Below are 23,441 nucleotides of genomic sequence, written 5' to 3' on the forward strand. Positions count from 1 at the left end.
GCCAATACACAATTCGAATCCATCATCGAACGAAAGGGGCGAACATCGAGCAAAGGATGCCAACTCATACCGATGATCCCAACTAAGGTCCGATGAAGTGCTAAGGTCTTAGCAGTTGAGAGTGCTAAGGCTGAGTCGTAAGTGCTAAGGGCTGAGACGAAGTTTGATATCGACTATATCGGAATGTTTTCCTATTATCGAATGTGTCCGAAAAACACTCGATACAGTCGACAGACCAATTGATAGTGTCTCCCATCTCTAAGTGTTGTTTTGTTTTCGGCGTGAGCGGACGTGTTGTTTCTTAAGCGGATAAACGCGGTTTTTTGCTCTACGTACAGTTGATATATACATATATAATATGCGCATATACATATGGGCGATTTGAGTGAGTGTGAGTGTGTGTGAAAGTGCATAAGGCTAAACAGCTGCAAGATCGTTACATTATCGGAACGGAATACATATATAAAAGGGAGATATTTAACAAAAATAAACAACGGGAAAAAAAGGAAAAATTTTAGACGGTGGGCAATAGTTTTTCTACCTGAGATTTGCTACTGCTGATTATAGTGTGTGTGTGTTGTGGGAGTGAGACAGCTTGTGTTTTTGCCGCTAGAGACGAAACCAGCTGACAAGCAAAAGGCCAAAGCAAAACAAGTGGAAAAGAAACAATAAGCAGGCAGATAGCAAACTGCACAATATTTTAATAAATATTATCACGCTTATTTAACATAAACAAATACAAAATTAAACAAAATGTCGGCTGTACCGTTGGCTATCAAAACGGAGGAAGTAATATTGGAAAATGCCGAATACAACAGCGCCGAGGAATTGGATGAAGAGTTACAGTAAGTAAAATATAATAAATTTATGTATATCAAACTAAAAAATCTAAATAATTTAAGAAAAAATACAATGAAAACAAACAACTGCATTTTTATCACGCAAATTATTGATTTTTTTTACTACTACTCGCTTTAGCTCACTCATTCTTTGCCTCTTTACACACACATGCACGCACACTTTCCAATATATCTCTGTCTCTCTCCTGGAATTAAAATGTGACGCTACTTTTTTCCCTTTCCCTCTCTTCTGTCGTCCATATTGTAAAAACGGCTGTTGTTCGCCTCCCAAACACTGCTGTCTAAAATATTGTGAACGCAAAAGGAATTTCAATTGAATTACTCTATTCGAGGTGCTGATCGTTCGTTTTCCCCTCGCACTCTCTTTCATCATGGTTCATCTTAATTTTTATCTAATCAATAGTCAAAATGAAATCAGCTGTACCGGTATATTTTTTAATCATATGGTTGGCAGATAGACGACTCTCTGAGCGGTAGAGTGAATGAGAGTGTATGAGTGTGAGTGTGCAAGAGATTGAGTGAGGGGTAGGGGGAAAAAGAGCAAAAAAGTAAAATGCCCGCGAGCAGCTGTAAATGAAAATGTACAGTTTGAAATTTTTGTTTCTTTCTTATTCGGTTTTTCGTTGTTGTTTTTTACTGTATATATTTATTTTCCTAGCGAAAGTTTTTTTTGTTTTTCTATTTTCATAAATTTATTAAATTTTTTTGCCGGTTAATCAGTATCATATGGTGATAGGCGCCGCCACCGCGCCTTATCTATGAAGTGGTGCTCTCAGCTGACTTTTGTCATTGCTTTTGCCATATGTTTCACGCTGTTATTGTATATGTATTTACGTATGTATGTACGGTGAAAAAATATAACAGCTGACAGCTTTTCAGTAAATAGAATTTGGAACGATCTGTGATCGCGAACAGTAAATTATACGAATTCTTCAACATTTGAGCATGCTTTAGATTTGAGATTAATAAATTAATTTTGAACATCTTTTCGCCTTTACCACACGATGGTGATGCTCGATCTGAGGTGGTACTAATATTTTTAATGCTACTGTATGACGTTACGTTTCTGTTGCATCCACACACATCTCGACCATGTGGCGTCATTTCCGATTTTACCCCACCACACTCGCACACACTCACACATAAAAGACTCTCATTGGAAGCAAAACTTCACTCAAAAGCTTGTTGCGCTTACTCTGTGGGTGTGTTGTGTGTGTGTGTCTGAGAGTAAGAGATAGCTAAGGGGAATGTGTGTGTGTTTTGCAAAAAAAAAATTAAAAATAAAAGAGGAAAAAAAGTACAGATGCCGCTACTACTACACACGTTTCATTGAAAGAAAAGCAACAAAAACAACAAGTACAACAACAACGCAATTCATTTTTGCAAAGATAAAAAGCTGCTGCGCAAAATTTTTGGGCGATGGTTGGCGCTGCTTGCCGCCTCTGCCGCGTGTTTCGTTTCCATTTCGTTTCGTTTTCGACTATTTCATTTAGTGTTGTTTTTTTTCGCAAGCGGCATTTTATTGGCAACCTGCGAATGTATGCGAAAGTGAGAGAGAGAGAGAGAGAGAGAGAGCACTTAAAAGAGACCACTTTTATTCACAAATTCGCAAATAACATGACAACTGTTCTCTTTTTTTTACATTATAATGTGTGACTTCAACATATTTATTTTTGCTGCATTTATTATTTAATAAAACAAAGCAAAGTTCTTAGAAAATTAGCGAAATGGAAGCAAGTTAAGCCGGGTTTAGATAAATACAAAGGAATCATTATTAAAATCTTTGGATAGGGCTTTACAAGATTTGATAAAGTCAATAATAACAATTATAAATCAGTTTATTATAAGTTTAATAAGGAATCGGTTACAATCTATACACATATTTACGTATAACATTTTTAAACAAGCAACATATTTATTATTATTATTATTATTATAAGTAATAAGATATAGTTGTAAAACTATCAACTTAACTACATATATTTTACAAGCACTGGCAAACTAAGGGCCTTCCAAACTACACGACATCCATATACTCTAACTAGCCTGGGATTCGAACTCCTCGTTGTTTAGTTGCCTACTAAATGACTGCGTCACTTAGACAACTCATCTACCGATGACTGCAACAAACAACATAAAAATCAGTTCATTAATAAGAAAAAAAATTTAGAAAAAAATCTTACAAGTAATTTCAATAACTACTTTTTATTTTTTTATTTATTTTTTTTTTTTTTTTGAATTTTTATCAAAGCTTTATTGATATTTCTATACTGAAAATTACAATTATGTATTTCTAGTAGAAATTTCTAAACTTTAGACACAATTGTGTTATCTCTCTTATTTTCATTTATAAATAAAAATTTGATATATGTACATCTAAACAAACCTATCCCAACTATATGTACATACGTATGAGATATTATTGTTAATTGTTGATTAATTTGGCATAATAAGGAATATAAGATCCAATGTAGTAGCATTCGATATATAAACCGATAAAAAAAAGGGAAAATTATTCAAAATGAGTGAATATTTTTTAACAAAAATAATAAATAAATACTCGTCTGTATCTGATGTGTTTTATTAGAATTTATAAAATTTCATGTAAAACTCATAGAGCAATTAACTTCTTCTATTCGTAACAAAGCATCTGATAAATTTAATATGACTTTCTGAAAGAGAGTACAACAACAACAAAAAAAAAAGTAGGTCGTAATAGTTTTTCTTTACTATTCTTGTGGGTGTAAAATTTTCTGGAACATTCTTGATTGAGACCTTTTTTTCTTGTGAAGATTCCTACCTTCTCCTCCTCCAACCATATGGTTGCGCTTACTTGCTGCCATATGTATTTTGCATATTTTCTCAATTGCAATTAAGATGCGCCACGCATTTTTCTCTGCATTTTCACCAAGCAGCGAAGAAACAACAATAACAACAACTAAAACAGAAAACAACAACAACATATGACATACGACAGTGACAGCTGCTTGGCTGCTGCTGCTTTGCCCAGAGTTCAATGTAGTTCATTGGCCACTTTTTGCCAACAATACAGACACACATTCACAAATACATATTCACAAATTTATACATATGTATGTATGTATATATTTACGCAAATATACAGACATATAAAGTGGACTGCGAAGAGGGGTGAGGGTAAGAGAAGGTGGTACGGGGTCGGGCGGCAAAGAGACAAAGACCGAAGTCACGAGCAAATGTCGAGACCGACCTCTCTTGGCCTCTCTTTCTGCCTCTCTGTCTGTCTTACATTGGCTGCACTTTGCTGCTGCTGCTGCAATGCACATACAAAAATGTTGTACATACGTTTTATTGGGTCACTGCTTACGTCATCATTTTCACTGGAATCCATACGACTACGTGTTGTTGTTGTTGTTGCAGGTGGGAAAACAGCATGTCGCTCGGTCGACTATATACTCAATTCATAAAGATAAACATAAATTATATAATACACTAACAAAGGTAAATACACGCCCATAGAGAGAGCCAGTGAGTGAGAAAGGTAAGCAGGCCAAACCACCAGCCGCCTAATCTCATTTTCCTCCTTCATGTTACACCCTTATCAGTTGTGCCACAGACACTCTAACAAAAGAAATCCATAGGGAAATTGGAAAATTTCATTTTAACAGGTGCAGGAACCCATAATGCAGTTTAAGAAGTCTCAGGGGAAAATAAGCATTGATCCTTTTCCTTTTTAGAAGATAGAGAGAAACTGGGCCATATATCAGGATTATTCAAGGATACTAAACAAACTATAAACTATTTATGACGGAATTACAAATAATTCAAACAAATTTTCATAACTGGAAAAAAGTCAAAAAATTCAAAGAACTGGCAGCTTCTAGAACTATCGATTTGAATACATTCAGCTCGCCAGTATTCAAAAACACCCGAAAGCTTTTTTAAATGCCTTTATTAGAATAAATGCCTTTTGGAATAATGTGCCAAGAATGGTAAATAAGTTAAGGGATAGTTAAAAGAAATATAAAATTGGTTAAAAGAAGTGGAAGGGTGGAAGGGCGCATCACATAAAGGAAACTAACTTTTCTTTTGCAGCACATTCCGCGAATTGTTTTCAAGTTTAAAAACAAATAAAAATGCCACTAGAAAGCAGGGGGAAACTAGAGACAGAAGAGCAGGAGGCCAAAAGTAGCAGCAGCAGCACATTCCTAGCCATATCCGCCTCCAACAATGGCCAAAATCTCAACATGCAGCAGAAGCAGCAGCAACAGCGGCAGCAAAAATGTTGCCAAAGAAGTGAAACGACCTTTGGATTATGTTGCTTGCTAAAAATAACTCCCAACTTTGCCTGCCTGCCTGCCAGCCAGTCGGAGTTGTTGGTCTAATATTTTCTAGCAACGTCTTGAAAATGTTCTTTGTTGTTGTTGTTACTGCCGCTGCTGCTGTTGCTGCTGTTGGCCTGGAATGCCGTGTTGCAACTTTTTAGAGAGCTCTAGCTCCTTCATCGCACTCTCTCACATAACTTTGTGAAAAACCCCTGAAAAACCATTTTATTTTTTGTGTTTTTGAAAAATGAAAAAGAAAAAAACGTGTTTGTAAACCGGTTTGAAATTCTTAAGACGCTCTCCTCTGTGTGTGTTTCGCTTCAAGCCGGGCCAACTATGCTGCTGTTGCTTATGGGCAACATAAAATAGACTTCCCGACGACCACGACGACGACGACAAAGACCAGTAACAACAACAACAACAATAATAATAATCTCAGCATAACAAAAACAAATTGACAGCTGTGCTGTGTGCTCTCTCTCTCTCTCCCTGTCTTTTTTCCCTCACATTATCTCTCACTATGTCTCTCTCTCTTTCTTGTTGCTGCTGACATGTTGCTGCAGCATTGTAAATAGTTTTTTGATACCCTATAGCCTTAAAAATAAATAGATTGAGGGCTTGATAGAAGCGCCATCAAGTGCAATTTTGCCCAATCATTAAAATATTTACACACTAACAATTAACCTTAACAAAAAGTTTAGGTCCAGGGCTGAAAACGGCCCGGAAAACTGCAAGATTGAAGTTGGTAAAGATTAAACTTCACGCTGTAAAAGTTTTAGTGGAATATAATCCACCTCTGAAAAATCAGACCTTCTTCTTCATTTTGAATCGTTTTCAAATCGCTTAAAACATTGTTATGGAACTAGAAATTAAAATTGAAATATTTATGGTTTGTTATGGTCTATTCGTTATCCACAATCGTTTCAATTATCCCCGAAGGAACTACCTTTTAGTATTGCTTCATCGGAGGGAAAAACTTTGCCTACGTCGGGGTTTGAACTCGAGAACAACAGAATCGTAGTTTTAGTAGGTCTCCATTGAGACACTGACTATGTTGGTTTGTTAGTCTATTAAGGGAACAAATGAAGAACAGACAGAATTCAGATTAAGAATTTTATTTCCTCCCGAAAATTATCTTTTATAAAGTCAAATCAACTCGGTTCTGAATTAACTATAGTTGGGCAGTTGAAGGCGGCAAATATTTGAAAATTAACGTAAAAAAAATATTTGAAAATATTTGAAGATATTTTGAACGCGGATGAGCTGTTAGTGCCATCCGCCAGAGCTATTTTAATAATTCTAAACACTATTTGGACACTTGACAACAGAACTTAAGCGAAAAGCAATGTTACAATACAGGTTAGTTCCAGGAAAAATGGACAAAAATTTTGAATGTTTAATATACACATTCAAAATGATAATGCTGGACAGGAAAAAGATAGATAAAAACCTTCGAGCTCCAAAAAGACTAGGATCGGGCTTTTTTGCGGGAGGAGGGTATCCCGAATGTCGTATACATTTTGTAACAAAATTCTCTTCATTGATGCTGGCATGTTGTTTTGGGGGGCCAGTGGGCAGCGCAGTTGACTGCAAAGCCAACAGCAACGACAACAACAAAAGCAACACCATCAACGACGACGACGACAACTCTTCGTGTCTTGTGCAAGTATTTGTATGGGTGTATAAGTCTATGTGTGTGTATGTGTGTATTTGGCTTATTGTTGTGTGGCGGCGGCTAAACTAAAAATTGAATTGAATGGAATTGTAAATTTATGAATGAATGAATTTTTCAGCGGCTCTCCTCCATCCGTAAGTTTGTATGGAAGCGTGTATGTGTGTGTAGAAGCGAGTTGTATAAATGTAAAAGCTAATTGCTTTTGTGTATGGGGGCGGCCGCCATAAATATTCAATACATGACTCAACCTAGCCTAAACTAAAAACTAGAAATTACTCGCTCACTCACTCACTCACTCACTTATTTTGTGCTTGCAGATTACAATTAGAAGATTCAGGAGGCGAAAATACGTATCATATTGAGTATACCACCGATCCGGCGCATCATCATCAGGTTACAACCAATTCACAGCGTCGACAATCGAATATGAGTGGCGGTGGTACATCAAATACCACAAAAGGCGGAGGAGCTGGTGGCGGAGGCGGCGGCGGCGGTGGCAGCGGCAGTGGTGCAGTTAGTGATGGTGATGGCAAACCCATGGCCGACAGCGAGAAACGTATGCGACGTGAGATAGCCAACAGCAATGAAAGACGCCGCATGCAGAGCATTAATGCTGGTTTCCAAAGTTTACGTTCCCTTCTGCCCCGTCACGAAGGTGAAAAATTGAGCAAGGTAAGTTATTTCAACACATACTACCAACTCCTTGAGAATAATGTGCGAAATCTTTATCTAACATGGACGTAATTAAAAACGCGGAAATATCCTAACCTAAATCCTAAATCCTGTCCTGGAGTTTGCCTGATTGTAATATTAATTGACTTGATTGACTTCTAGCTAACGTAAATACAAGGTTTCTCGAGATTTTTGCTTATTTTTGAACAACTTGGTGTTTTATCTATCTACAACAATTCTATTAAAGTTCTATTAAAGCAGACCGATTAACTTGAATTAGACGTTTTTCACTCGTTCGTACCAACTTCTGGAAGTTTTCTAACAGAAATTGTGCACCAAGACGACTTTAATGTAAATCCATGATACCTTATTTATTTGCGTCATGTCTTAAATGGCAAAAACACTGAGCCTAAGCTCTGTAATATTTTATTACTTACATATGTATTAGATAAAGGCCTTTTGTGTACACAGGTATGAAATATTCACATGAGAACATGTAAGCATATTTATGATTCTTTCCACCTTGAGACAACACATCGATTTGTTGTGACGACGTCGACGCTGTCCTTGTTGAAAAGGTGTCTGGTCGAAAGTTGCTTGCTTGTGGTGGGTGGGTGATGAGAGGGAAGACCCACCCAGACGGTGTAAATCAACGAAATGTCATATTAACCGAAGATTCATTGTGCTCAGTTTTTGTTTTTTTTTTTTTCGTTTTTCTCTCTACTGATTTATGTGTCTGCTCTTGGGGCTTAGGAATGATAATTTGTAAATAACTTTACAACACTGTTCAAATGGAAGGTAAAGGCACCTCCTAATACGTTATGACAAGACCGAGAAAAACGTCATCATCTGATGAATGACATAATGGCCGTGTGTGTTTCTATGTGTGAGTGTGTGTTGGTTGAGGGATAGTTTATGGATTTTTTACGTTCTAAAACGCGTTGCCTACTGCCGCCTGCCCCCACACACCCGCCTCCTACCCCATACATATAGTAAACATTGTAGTAAGAAGCGACAAAAAAAGAGAGAGGAAGACAGAGAGCGACAAAGTGTGAGTGTATGAAATCAGGTCGACGCTCAGCACCTACAAAATATTCGTCCATTCGTATATGTATGTAGGTATGTATGTACATCATACGTTTCTCTATGCAACGTACCAGCCACGCCATTCACAGTTACGCACACATAACCGTTGCATGCTAACGCCCACGCCCACGCCTAGTCTCCCTACTTAAACGCCTGCTCTCCCATTTTCCCCAATCATTCTCCTCCTGCATGACACGTTGTGCTGTACTGTGTTGTGATTTACTCGTCATTGAGGCAGTGCGCAGGGGTCATTGAACTTGCGCTAGATGGCGCTAAAGTGCGCTGCAAAAAAATGTGCAATTTGTGTACAGTTGGACAGTTGTTTTTTTAGGCGGTAACGGCGGCAGCGGGCGCGCCTTTTGTCGTCGTCGTCATTTGAACTAACCTACATTAAAGTATAGCAGTGACGAGGAAAGAAAGCCAAGGCAAGAAAAAGAGAAAATGAGAATGATGTGTATGTGTTTGTGTGTGTGCTGGGAATGGAATGGAAACTGGAAAAATTTCTATACACAAATAATATCGATTGGGTAGGATGTAGCAGACCCGACCATCAGCAGCAGCAGCAGCTAACGGTCGACTTCCAGCGCGCCAAAAGAGAGATAGTAGTACGGGCTGCCAGGACGTATGAAGAAAGGAAGAGAAGGACAACAATCAACAATGGCGCCAAACCAAAACACCCGACCACCAACCAAGCCACCCACTCACTCACTCGCTCCTTTGGCACAGCTGTGTTTTTGGAGTGGGTTTCGCTCGTATATGTGTGTGTGTTTCATTGCCATTTTGTAGTGAGCTTGGGCGTCTGTCTGGCGCCTGGTAGTAGTAGGCGCAGCTGTTTCACTGTTGGAAACGAGACGTCGACCATCGACCGAACCGTGCGACCTCCCCACAAAAAACTCAAACTCAAGAAAATTGGGCATGCAGCTTGGCAGCTGCGCATTGGGGCAAAGGACCGACGACATCGAACACAAAAGTGTTAGCCCGGCGAAATTCAGAAATGTATTTCTTTTTTAGCTCGATTACGCGCAATGTAGATGGGGCGTGGCACGCGGGGGCCATGCCAGTGCACTAGGCCATTGGCATTTGAACGACAATCCGGTACGTACTACGGAATTGCAGCTCCCTATATGTATGTATATATAGAGAGAGTGTAGAGCAGCTGGTCCGGGATGCAGATGTTGCGTTTTGTGCTGCCAACACCCAAGTTTCGGGGAAAGTATATAGTGATTATATAACACAGGAGCAGGACATAGGACATAGAGGAGACTGTACTTTCAATTGCACTTGCGTTAAGAAATGAATCAAAAAAGTCCTGTCGCTGTATTTGACGTATACCAAGCATCAATTGAAATAAATATATTTTTAGATTTATGACACGAAAATTGTTTAGGCCAATGAACATCTATAAGCTATCTCGCTCACTCCTACATGCATTTATGAACCACAGCGACCAATTGCCAACAGGGCGTAGTTATCATGGCTTAAAACAACTAGCCCGATAGGTTATAATAATAATAAAAACGTTAGTAACCCAAATTTGCCATTTTTCAAATTTTGCAATCACCAATTTTGAAAGCTCCTATAGGTTTTGAGATTTCCATGTTTATACAAACTTGACTCTTTATGCTGATTATGAACATAACATTCCAACATCCAGGTGCATGGTATAAAAAGAACCGGATAGATAATTATTATGTTTTTGAATGTTTGCCATTAAAATAAATGAGAAACAAACGTACACAGATAAATATCTAACTATTAGAAACCATGTCAAATTGTGTAACTTTGCGATTGTCAATCAATAGATGTAAATAGTTTTCATACTGAATTGATCATACATAGTGTTGCAAAACAAGAATGTGGCGGCGACTGTGGTGTGTGCCTAAAGAGAAAGCCAAAGTTAAGCGAAATTTGCAAGGCCAGACGACAACGACGACCACGACGACGACAAGAGCCGCAGCCAGCCAAAGCATAAGTGCAATGGATCAATTAGACAGAGATGGCTTACTTTTTCCCTCTTTCCCTCTCACTCTCTCTCCGCCCGCCTCTATTTGCGAAAATGTCGGTCGGTCGTTGGCACTGTCTGGCGGCATGGCGGCGGTGGCGGCGGCGCACAGAGCTTCAAGTCTCAAGCCCAGCTTGTTGATTACATGGAATGCCGTCTCGCCGGATTTAATGACTCTCTGTTGTTGTGTTTGTGTGTGTGTGTGTTGCACTGTAACGGTGAAAAAAAGAGAAGCAAAAAGCCAAAGTAACTAGTCACAAACACGATCTATGACAAGAAAACTAACTTGTATGTTGCCTTGGTGTGTGTTAGTTCCGTTTCAAGACCATAAATCATGCAAAAAGAGTAAAAAAAAAAATAAAAAAAAAAAGTACGGATAAATACTTTGTCATCATTGAAGAAGATGTACATAGGTATTGAAACATTGCCTTTTTTAATACTATATAAAATGTATTTTACTAAGATGATTGACGTTTAACATGAAATTAGATCCAAATGACTCCAAGTTAGAATAAGAGCTGGGATAGGGAGTCTTATTTTGTGGGACCGACCCCAAATAAGCCTAGTACGAAAATTGTAAATATTGCTCATCACATACTTGATGATCACTTCATCAGTAATGCGTTTTTCAAAGAGTATTTGAAAGTCTTCTTCTAGGACTCTAAGTACAAAAAAGATATTGGCTGGCTGCTGCGCAATTCACAAAGATTCTGGTACTCTCGCGCTCAGCTGGTCGGTCAAATCGAAAACAAGGTTAAACCCGGCACAGAAAAGCTTTCTTTGCAATTGCGTTGTTGTAAGCTAAGCTTAAAGTTTGACAGTCATTGTAACTACTAAAACCAAACGGTGTGTGTAAATTGCTCTTGACGCTGCTTCGGCGACTGTTGCTGTTGCCATCTGGGTTAATTAAAACAGCTGTATGTGTTGTTTACTCGAGACAAATTGATATGTATAAAAATAAATACGATACCGTTGCGTCGTTTTGCGTTTTGCCTTGCGTTCGCCTCGTTTATTTTTATAGACTGCTGAAATTCGATCAGCTGATCTCTCCTCCTCACATGTGTTGACTGAGGTCTAGCGCTGTCTCGTTCGTCGTTTCTCCTCCACACGCGCTCACCTACACTACTCTCTCCGCCTATCTCTGTTATTGTTATCGTTGTATGTGTGCGCATTGAGGGTCAGCTTCTATTCAAATTCAAATAGGGTCTTTGCGTGCGGTGCAACTGATGAAAAGACTTCTCCTTTGTATGTATGTATGTATGTTAATTAAATGCTTTCATTGACCATGAAGCTTGATTTTTTTTCTCTTCGTTTTTTGCTTTCTTTCTATGTAGCCAGCCGGCATATGGCATGACTTTGGGCCATTCAAAAAAAAAAAAAAAAACAGAAAAACCAGGTTTTATTGACCTTTTACATGGTGGGTTTTGTTTCTGTGTAAAATGAAAATGCAAGTGCTGTGCCCTCACCCTCTATTATTTAGTTGTTAGTTTTAATCAAATTCGTCTAAAAAGGCGAACATGTGTCCGATTGAATTGGGTTACTCTTTATACGCAAGTACGCAAAAATTTCAGTTGTATCTACAATGTTTGTATGTACATACATATGTATGTACATACATCCAAATGTTTCTATAGTATGAAACAAAAAATTTACAGCTGTTTTTTCTCCTCATAGCATGATGACGGCATTTTTTTTACAATGTTTAAAAATAGCAAATAAACTGTATTTGGTTTGAGTGTGTGCGTGTGTGTGATTGTGAATTTTATTCTAGTGCATTAGATTTGCTAAATATATAAATGTAGTTTGAGAAATACTCGCTATATGGATGTTGTCACCCAGGTCGTGGCTAGAGAGGAAGAGAGAGAGTAAGATAGAGCGAGATTATCTATGAGTTCTTCTTTACCCAGGCGAATAAGCTCTTTTTTTCTCTATGTACATGTATACAGACATACATATGTATGTGTGTACATGTGTGTGTGTGTTGTTGTTGTGGGGGAAAACACATGTTTGGCGCCCGCAGAAGCCAGCTGAGTGCGAAAGAGCGAGTTCGAGCAAACTAAACACACACACACACATTACGTATATTCGAGATAAGAGAAAAAGGGAACGAGAGGTGGGCAGAGAGAGAGAGAGAGAGAGCGCAAGATATTGGCATGTGGAATGTGGGTGTGGGTGAGCCAATGCCGGCAGCTGTTTTTTTTTTCTCTCTCTCTCTGTGTTGTTCCCCCTGCTACTTCTACTTTGATGCGGCTGCTGCTGCAATAATTTTCGCTTCTCGAATTCCGCTATGAGCAAGCGAGTTCTGTTTTCCTTTTTTTTTTAGCTAATTTTAAATGTGCCTCGTGCCGGCGCCTTTATTAAGAATTGCTAATGAGTAACTTGGCGTTAAAAATTAATGTCAGCTCCGTTTTCGGTTTCTTTATTTTGCTTGGCTATCTTCAGTTTCTCAAGAAGAGCAAACTTCCCCCACCTGTCGTCATTGTTGTTGTTGTTGTCCTCATCTACCTGCCCGAATAGAGATAAGCAACAAACTTGCCTCAGTTGTTTGCGGACAGTCCAGAAAAAAAGAATATGCGGCGCAATAAAAACGTAAAAAAAGGAAACCTATTAAAGGTTAATGAACATTTTGCAGCACTTACTATAAAGTATTTAAATTGTTGCAAATTTCTTACATTATTAAACCGACCATATCAAAATAAAAGGGGCTTTCCCCTATATCATAATAAATCCACCACCCTATTATCACCCAAGGTTTATTTCTTCACTTAAATAGGCCAGAGAGAGTTTAAGCAAGTATTATTGAAGAGAGAATCGCTCAAAATAGATTGAAACGGAAGGAAGTTTCTCGTCGTCATCGTATTCTTCCACCTCAATGTTGTAATAACTAAAAACAACAAAGTTGTAAAAATAAATTGATTTTTTTTTCGTTTTCATTTTTACTACTACGCATACACAGGCAGCGGAGTGACATGCGTGCACGCACGTAGACCTCCCTATATTACAGTGGCAGGGGGCAGCGGCAGTCAGTTTTATGCATCTTTTGGTGGTTGCTGATGTTGTTGTTTTGTATAAATTTGGGTGGCCCATACCTAACGACCCTCACAGCCCAGACCCCAACGTAGACGACGCACCCACTTATGTTTAGACAGAAAAAAAAAAAACGAACGACCAAGAGTTGCCTGCCAGCTCAGCTGATGACGAATCTGCCAGTGTTAGCGGCCCTCCACCTCTTTGCTCTCATTGCTACATAGTATTGCTATTTTTATGCATTTTTATTCAATCAAACGAAAAAAAAAAAATGATGGAAGAAAAGCAAGAAAAACGTTTTAGTTTAGTTAGAGAGAGGTGTGTAGGTGTGTGATGATGAAGAAGGCTTTACGTCTGACGCGCAATTTATAGAAGTCAGCTGCGAGCGGGAGAGAGAAAGCAAAATTTTAACTGGAAAGCTTAAGCGAACACATGTTAGCCAGAGTGAGAGAGAAAAAGCTGAGTCAAAAGCTTGCTTGCTTGCCCACATGTTTTTTGCCCGCTACTGGCTGTCGTTTCCGTTCCGTTTCGTATCACAACGAGGCGCAACGGAATAAATTGAGAAGAAACGAAACAAACTGAAAACTTGTATGTGTGAGTGGAAGAGTGGAAGAGAGCCGTTGTCGCTGTCGCTGGCGCTGCCACTGCCGCTCTCTCTAGCAACATTTGTGACGCTGCCGCTGCGGCTGAGTCTCGCCGGCAAATATTGAAAAACTTTTCGTATTGGAACTGTTGCTGGCTCTGAGGTCGGTCTCTGCTTGTTTTTGTTGGTTTTGGTGGTGTTTTCAGCAGCAGCGGTGGTGTTGGAAAAAGTACAGTCACCACAAAACGACAAGGCGCGGGGCAGTTGCTGCTGCTGCCTGCCGCTTGCCTTTGCCTTTTGCTTTGCTTTTGCTTTTGCTTTTGCCTGTGTGTATCTGTGTGTGTTTTTGTGGTGGGATTCGGAATTGGTTTCTTGTTGGAACGACGAAGCAAAACGTGTGTGTTTCGTTTGATTGCCTTTTATTTTTTTTTACGTTTTTTTTTATGCTTTTGATTTTGCCTTTGTTTATGCTCACACCAATGCGACATTCCATTTTGTTTTTGTTTTTTTTTTTGTCTTTTTCTTATTTGGTCTGATGGCCCTGTGTGTTTGCCGGCATTTTTCCCTCAACTTGTGCTCTGCTCGCTTCGTCGTCAGACAGTCGACAATTTCTTATTAGATAAACTCCCCTTCCAGCTTTACTTATTTGCCGGTTAGATGATTATTGATGGTGGGGGGTGGGTAGCATATGATTAGAGGTGCTGGAACGCTCTATACATAGAATTCCATATGATTTTTGTTGGAACAATGTTTTTAAAGTGTCCAATAAGTCAATTTTAGACTTCAACTTCAAGTGCTTCTACTTGAAATTAAAAAAAAAAAACACATGGTGGAACTAAGAGTTTTTTGTTTCAACATTTATACAAAATTATTGATTAAAACAATTGAATTAGTAATAAATTGATGTACAAATTATTGATTCTTGGGCGGGCCACACCTTCTATAAATCGTTTTTTTACACACACACACACACACACACACACACACACACACACACACACACTCATTTCCAATGCCGACAAGACACCGCCCCAGAACTATAGAACAACTAAAAGTCAATGAACGACCTTTAATAAATGCAGCAGTAAATAAGAAAAACAAAACACTTTATTTATCCTATTAAATGCAAATGCTATACTAATAAAATCACGATAAACTGTTATGGTTAATGTCTCTTTGTCTTTGATTTTTATCATTCAAAATAAAAACCTGAGAAAACTGTACACAAACCGATTTAGTTACCCCCAACAAACCCACCGCCCCTTGCAACCCCCCACCAAAGAAAAAAAAAAAACAAGAAAAAAAACGCAACAACAAGAGAAGCAGCCCCCAGACAGCTGTGTCCATTGAGAGCGCAAGAGAGAGAAAGAGAGAGCTAGCTAGCAGCAGCTGTGCTTTTTGCCGGCGTCTGACGTTTTGAGTACGACGACGTAGTCGTAGTGACCTCCGACAACAAAAGTGTAAAAGAGATGGAGACAACAAACAAGTTTTATGACTGCAGAAATAAGATTTATTGCTAATTTAATAATCAAAGGCATTAAAGAATTTATGTATTTTAGCCATAATCACAAACAACAACCAGAAACAACAACAACAACAATAATAACAACATTCCTTTTACCACTTCACCTTTCACCGTTATTAAGCGACGACCACCCACACGTTAGTTTCGTTTCATGTGTGTGTCTGTGTGTGTGAGTATGTGTATGTATTCGAAAGCAGCAAAAGCAAGCAAATTCACTAAGATTCCACTCGCCATAGCAGCGCGCGCGCATTTTGAAGGACACAAGTTCCTTCACCTTTTTACTACTACACTATTTACTATACACAACAGCAACAACAACAACAACAGCAATGACAACAACATCGAATGCAGAATTTCAAAGCAAACATAAGGGCAAAGTCGTCTCGTCTTATGCTTCGCTAGTGTAATTATGTTTCTGCAAGACAGTCTGAAAGGAGGTGGAGAATGAAATGATAGGAAGGGAAGGGAGGAAAAACCCATGGTCCATATAGTATTATAAACTGGATGGACATGGTGCGCGTCTCTTGGTCTTCTTGTGAATGGATTGCCATTGTTTTTTGTTTGGTTGTCTTTAAGATATTTACTTGGAATGAATCATTGATGCAACGATAAATCCAATTATTCAGTGTTATATACATACATAGGAAAATAAAAACAACTTTTATTTATCCAAATTATTTCTGAGTTAACATGAGTTATTTTTGAGAACTTTAGTGGTCTAGTTCAGAGTTCAGATAGTAAGATGAAACGTCCGAGTCTCCCACGGCTGTTAAAGACAAAACCCTAGGGGGTTTGGCAATCCTAACCCTACTTTTACGTTTTTTTAACCACAAAATCTTGTACAAACTTGCTCTACCTCGGAACAGTTTTATTAATTGGTCCAAAATATAGTCGTATACTAGGCTGAGGTGCGAAAACCTGGGAGAATCAGTTTTCTGGATGTTCTAACCTTACTTTTGAGTCTCTCTCGTTTTTATCCCGAAACTGTTTTTTTATTTAACTGTTTGCAACTATTAACGCTTTAATTTGATTTTTAATTTCAGGCTGCCATCTTGCAACAGACTTTTCAATACATTGTCGAATTGGAGAATCAAAAGACGCAACTACTTACACAGAATAGCGAGCTGAAGCGTCAGGTGGGCGAACATGAAGCTGGTGGTGGCAATGGCAACAATAACTCCTCAGATCCTAACTACAACAATGAGGGGGGCAATGCAGCAAATGGAGGCGGCAGCAGCTCTGTGGTGGCCATTAAGAAGCGCAAACTGACCGACAATGTGATCAACATACAAACGATCAGCGATAGTTCCGATGAGGGTTTGGGCTCCATGTCACCTGAACCCATGACCCTTTTGAGTGGCCAGACAGCAGCAGCTGCTGCGGCGGCCACAAAATTGAATAATGCCAGCATTATAGCGGCCAAAGAATTGCTTGAGATGAAGAAACAGCTGGAGAAGGAACGTAGTTTACGTCGCCTGCTCGAAGATGAATTGCAAATGATCAAAAGGCAACTATATAGTGTGGCCACAGCACCACCTGGCACCGCTGGCACAGTGGCGGTAGCCGGTGGTTCCACCAGTCATCATCACATTCCCCGTGAAGTTATCGAGCATACCGATAATTTTGTACGTAGCGATGAACTGGAGGAATTGGCTGGTCCCGGCACCGTGTCCTATGTGGAAATTGATGAAATGACTGGACAACAGCAGGTGGTTGTCTGTTCAAGTATTGAGGAATTGGAGGCAGAGGATGCCACAGGCGAAATCATTGCCGAAGATCATCATTCTGTTCTTTCGCATCACCATCATCATCAGCATCAAGTGCATGAGGAGGTTATATTATCATCGAATAGTTCAACAGAATCGGAGAATGAGGTTAATGTGAATGCCATTGCCAAAGCCTATGCCGAAGGTAGCACACCCAATGTGGCCATGTTGCAACCGATTCTACAGGCAGCCATTAAGGCAACACCTAAAGTCGAGGTGGAACGCATCAATGAGAAGTTGGTTAAAGTCAAGGCGGAGAAATTGGATCATCAGCCCGCAGTTGTTGGTTTCACACGCTCTCGTCAAAATTTAGAGACCATAGTGGAAGCCATTCGCCATTTGGAGGGTGATCATCTCTTCTCGGATGGCGGCGCTGGCGGCGAGAAACAGTATCAAGGACAACAGTTGCACCATCAGACCCAGCAACAGCAACAACAGCAGCCACAGCATCATCTCCAGCAGCAACATCATGTGGTGACCACCAGTCATCATTTGGCAGCAGCACGCCATCGTTTGGCCCAAGATGCTCCATTAGCTTTAACCACCAGCAGCAGCACTACGACAACAACACCAAGTGGCATCATTGCCGGTGTCAATGTTGGCGCTGGAACCATTGTTAAGCAGCAACATCATGCCGCTTTGGCTGAACTGCGTCCTTTCCTACAGCTCAAGGGCAATAAGCAGGTTATCATAACAGCAAAATCTGCCAAATCAGATGGTATTGCAGTTGGTGGCCCAGTGACACCTACTGCCATCTTTAAAGTTCAAACGGCATCAACATCAGCGGCCACATCCTCGTCAAGCAGCGGCAACAACAACGGCAGCAGCAGCAATCAGCAGCAACAGGCTCAGCAATTGACAATTACCACAGCTCTGAAGCAATGTCGTCCTGGTGTTATAGTGGCCAAGCAATTGAATTCATCCTGATTGCCATTGCCCCAACCAAATCACCAGCAGCAGCAACATCAACACCACCAGCACCACATCCAGAAGAAGTCGAGTATTAAAGGCTCCCCGGCAACAGCAACAACTATGGATAAAACTAATTTAACTAAGCAACAATTTGCCCGGCAGCAGCAGCAACAAACGTATAACAGTGGGCAACGTCTAAATAGCAGAAATGTTAGGCCTCTACTGTTAACTAGGCAAAAAACTGTAAATTAGTTAAACAAACAAAACTAAAAAAAAGAAAGCGCAATCGCTAAACAAAGCAAGGAGAAAATCTCTCAATATGGAGAGAAATTTAAATCAAATGGACATTTTTTATATATGTTTTATGCTTTTGTTATAAAAAAAAGGAAAAGAAAAAATACAACACAGTAAAAAAAAAAAAAAAAACAAAAATAAAATAAAAATAAAAAACAAACAACAAGCAAAAAGAAAGTGAATGGAAACAAACAGTAAAATAGACAACAAACAAACAAAAAAAAAAAAAAAACAACAGAAAACAACTAAAAAAAAAAAAACAAATAAATATCCTTATTCTCTTTTTCTGCATCTGATTTGTTCTTTTTTTCTTTTCTGCAAGTTATTTTTGTACTTTTATTTTTATTATTATTCTTACTTTTTTTTTTTTTTTGATTCCTTGAACTCTATAAAAAACCATCGCATTAATTTTTACTCATTTTTTTTTAAAACATAAATTATTTATATATACATACATACATAAATATATATATAAAAACAGAAAAAAAAATATATATATATAGTAAACATATATAAACTTACATTTTTGCAAATAAAAAAATCTTTTTGAGTTTAGTTGTTGATATATTTGTGTAAAAAAACCCAAAAAAAAAAAAAAAAAAAAAAACAAAAACAAGAAATAAGAAAAATGAAAATCGTTTATTATATAAACTATAATATAAAAATATATATATATAAATTATATATTAAATTATATATATATATATATACAACATTAAGCAACGCAACATTACATAAAATTATTACTTACTACTAAAAAAAAACAAAACAAAAGCAAAACAAAAAAATGCAAAAATAACAATTAACATGATAAAAATTTATAAAAAATATATATAAACAAATTATATAAAATCTACTTATATAATAAATATTTGGCGTGCCCCCATCCCCCTACCCCTAGCACATACAATACATAAATATCACCTCCCCCAAGAATACACACATACACACACACACATACATATGTAATATGCTTTAGTTTTTAAGTTTACACCCACACACACATACACGCGAATACCCCAATCCACACACACACACACACATATACACACATCCATACGTACATGTAGTGGAATAATTAGTAACCAAAAGCCTAAGCTCCTCTCGTCATAGGACTAAAGATGTAGAAAAGGACTTCTCTCCCTCGATCTGTAAGCCTTTCTGTTGTTGGGCCGCTTAAGCTGCTTGCAGGCTGCGCCTTGACCACATATTTCAGTGATTTGAATGAATCCAAGGTCCTTACAGGAAATTAAACACCAAGTGTTTTTTGTGCGGCCAAGGAGGATATTTCTGCATCCCGTGCATCACACTGTGTGGCATCTGTGGCGCATCCTTCGATCGGGCTTTGGGCCTGATCTGATTACTGCTATATTCCCCCATCCATTCAGGAGAGAGACTATGAGAATGATGATTAAAAACAAAAACCGCGGATAAGAGTCACAGATCGAGAGCGCCAAGTCCTTAATGAAGTCCAAATGAGTGTGTGTGCGTGCGTGTGTATGTATGCGTATGCAAGTGTGTGTTTGTGTGTGAGTGCGTTATGTATTTTGTTGAAACATAATAAAATACATATACATACATATATATTAAATACAAAAAAAGAAACAAGAAAATATTTATAATTTTAAGTACATAAATACATAATAATAATGCAGGCCGTTTATAGTTAAAATAACAAACCACATACATATATAAGCCAGATTCATCTAATATAAACATACCTACAACAACAACATACATACATACAAGAACAACAAATTACTACTACATACATTCATGCTCTATTACAAAAAGAAATAAAAAAAAAACAAAACAAACAACAAAAAAAACAACAAAAAACAAAACATTAAAAAAAAAAAAACAAAAAATTACGAAAAGAAAATTATGTCAAATAAATGGTTTTTCCTTTTTCCCTCAACGAAAATTTGTCTTTCATTTGAAATTTCTTTGTGCTTATTGAATCCTAAAATTTTGGTAAAGTGAAATTATATTCAAAGCTGATCTAGCAATAAAGATGTATCTGAAATTACGCTCCAAGATAATATTCTGTAATTTTATCTATGATTACCGTTTTTACAGTGACTTGATGAAGATAAACAAATAAAAAATTCAGTACTTCTTTTAATTTGTCTTATACAGAAGTCCTTAAACAATACAAAGTGTTAGTAATTTAGATGAAGTCTATCCTTAGAACTATGTATATATTTTAGAGCATTAACAATGGAAGAATGGAAAATATGCTTAAAGGCCTTTTAATGGCGACTTTGATATCAGATCTCGGTTTGGAATATCGCGAATCCAAAGAATAAACATTTACATTTTAGAGCATTATAAACTCATACATGAATTTGTATCCGTTTTGCATAAAAATGCCCCATATTAATAGGCAACAAAAAGTATCAAAACTGGATCCGATTATAATGAAAAATACGTCATTTGACGAAAAATTCAGTTCACTTTCTTTCGTAATTCAGGGAAAAATTTCTTTGGTTTAAATTAGTGTCGCGAAATGTTCAAAAATGAAATGAAATGATCAAAAAATGTACTACAAAATTCGTATTATTAATTGGCTTTAAATCGAAAATTGGGGCTAAATTTGTGGTATGTAACTTTGTTATTTTAGTTTTGCTAGATCTAAACTTCATTAAATATTTCATACTTCCATCTGTAATATGTTCGAATGCACCTGTGGCAAAAACGAAAATAACTAAGATAACAATTTTTACGGTTCATCATCTAAATACACTCTAAATACACAGAAAAATGTTGTTCATTAAGGTAACTTAGAGGCCGGGAAAATCAGAAGTAAAATAAACAATTCATAAATTCGTGACCGCCACTGTGTATGAATGTAAGTTGCTTTTATTATTACCAATTTTGTGTTTCTTGCTTTTTTTGGAATAGCTTACTATTTTCTCATATCTCTGCCTTTAACTTCCGCTATCCTTAACAACAATCTCTTATAAAATCACTGAAAGTCGATTGGAGTCAGGGTTTGAAGGACAAGAAGAAATACGAGAAGAGCTTCTACTTCTAACACTCATTCTATTTCATTGATAGTAGGAATTTCCTACTAAATTCGAGTTGAAGGCCTTACACAGGGGTTACGTTCCTAGTTGGCGTGAGCTTATTGTTTAAATTTATAAAAGTTTTTTACGTTTTTAAGCTGCCTTATAATGTAAATTGTTCGTTAAATTATATATGATTTTGAATTGCCTACTTTAGTGTCAGTAGATTCCTGTAAAATGTTTGTCGCCATAACATTTAACATAAATCGTTTAAGAAATTTAACATTGAACCCTTTATTGTCACCCTTATAATATACAAATGGTATATTATAATAATTATAAACAAAAAGTTGCTCCGTTTCAAATCCGTTTGCTATTTTCCCCCTTCAGATAAAAAAAAAGAAGCAAAATGCTAACAATTAAACTTAACTATAACTTTACTCTAATTTTAGGTATAAATATTTATAGTTGCTCCTCTTCAATTTGTATATCGGTGGTATAGACATAAATATCTCTACGACGGGCAAACAAAAGCTCTTGACGCTTTGGATGCGTGGCCAGAGAATGGACGACGCCTCCATTGTCACCTAAGAACAAAGAAAGAAGGATAAAACAATTAATTTGTATTAATTTTAAAAAGGAATTTTGTGAAAGGTTTACTTATGCGTAGACGTTGCAGTATATTGGCTTCCAACAGATCCCAGATGAACACCAATCCCTCACTGGAACCGGCGACAATATGTGCATCATTGGCCAAAATACCGCATTCAATGTGATAATCATCCGCCTTGTGACCCTTGTACTCAGAAAGAAGTCCACCGCTTTCACAATCCAATAGACGAACGACACTATCCTGACAACCAGCTACCAAGCATTGTTCGTCTTTAGTCTGGGCTAGATAAGTAATGGGTTCGCCAACTTTATCACATGTTAATTCGCCCATACGGATGTCGTATGACCTAACACAGCCGTCCAAAGAAGCGGCATATATCTTTTCCTGATTGGTTAAAACTGTTGTAATGCAATCTTTAGCTTCTTTCATCACTTGAACCGGATCTAGACGACGGGTGCGTATGTCCCAACACATAACTGCATTGTCACGACCACCGGAAATGGCTATGGAGGAGTCCTCATTGAAGCAAACGCAACGCACACCCCCGGCATGGGAACGCAAACGACGAACCGGAGAGCCTACAATGCATCATAAAGGGAGATGATTCAAAAGAATTGGCTTGCATTAAAAGGATAATCTAATTACCTGTTGATACATCCCAGTAGATAATACTCTTGTCCAGACTGGCTGAAATTATATAGCTACTATCACAGCTGCCTGCCGCATCCGTCACTTCATCAGCATGTCCTCCGTATGTTTTTAATAAAAGGCCTGATTGAGGATTCCATAGCTTGATTTTCTTATCAGAGCCGCAGCTCAGGACATAGGATCCATCGATATTATAGCGAACTGCACGCACAGCACCCTGTTTGCAGTCTATGGTAGTTTGGCATTGAAATTCAGCAAATGTCGGCATTTAAATGGCAAAGAAGAAATTACATTCGAAATAACATTTGTTTATCCAATTAGAGATGGGAGGCATTTCGAGCAACTGCAATGGTGTGACCATTCGTTAAGCTAATCTAGCAGCTGCTTCCTCAACTGGTTCCATTTCAATAAATTAATCAACTTGAATGGAAAAATTTGAGAGTTATCATAATATATCAATTTATAT

General features: G+C 38.0%; 2 protein-coding genes and 1 long non-coding RNA gene across 3 annotated transcripts; 1 reads left to right on the top strand and 2 right to left on the bottom strand.

The window, feature by feature from the left end:
• The first annotated feature begins 271 nt into the window (after positions 1–271).
• On the top strand, positions 272–19,797 carry crp (cropped). The gene is made up of 3 exons (XM_068284107.1): positions 272–845; positions 7,157–7,511; positions 16,778–19,797. Exons 1-3 carry the CDS (start codon positions 754–756, stop codon positions 18,425–18,427), a joined length of 2,097 nt encoding a protein of 698 aa, XP_068140208.1. The 5' UTR covers positions 272–753; the 3' UTR covers positions 18,428–19,797.
• Positions 10,459–11,581, bottom strand: LOC137572440 (uncharacterized). Its single transcript, XR_011031656.1, has 3 exons — positions 11,570–11,581; positions 10,603–10,809; positions 10,459–10,476 (listed from the first exon to the last, which is right to left on the bottom strand). It is a non-coding gene; the product is annotated as an uncharacterized lncRNA (long non-coding RNA).
• Positions 19,798–21,983: 2,186 nt separating the features above from the next.
• Positions 21,984–23,311, bottom strand: LOC137572396 (WD repeat domain-containing protein 83). Its single transcript, XM_068284153.1, has 3 exons — positions 22,973–23,311; positions 22,375–22,905; positions 21,984–22,301 (listed from the first exon to the last, which is right to left on the bottom strand). Exons 1-3 carry the CDS (start codon positions 23,241–23,243, stop codon positions 22,177–22,179), a joined length of 927 nt encoding a protein of 308 aa, XP_068140254.1. The 5' UTR covers positions 23,244–23,311; the 3' UTR covers positions 21,984–22,176.
• Between the last annotated feature and the right edge of the window lie 130 nt (positions 23,312–23,441).

The sequence above is a fragment of the Drosophila tropicalis genome, unplaced genomic scaffold (genome assembly GCF_018151085.1).
Source record: "Drosophila tropicalis isolate 14030-0801.00 unplaced genomic scaffold, ASM1815108v1 contig_302, whole genome shotgun sequence".
Taxonomy (NCBI): domain Eukaryota; kingdom Metazoa; phylum Arthropoda; class Insecta; order Diptera; family Drosophilidae; genus Drosophila; species Drosophila tropicalis.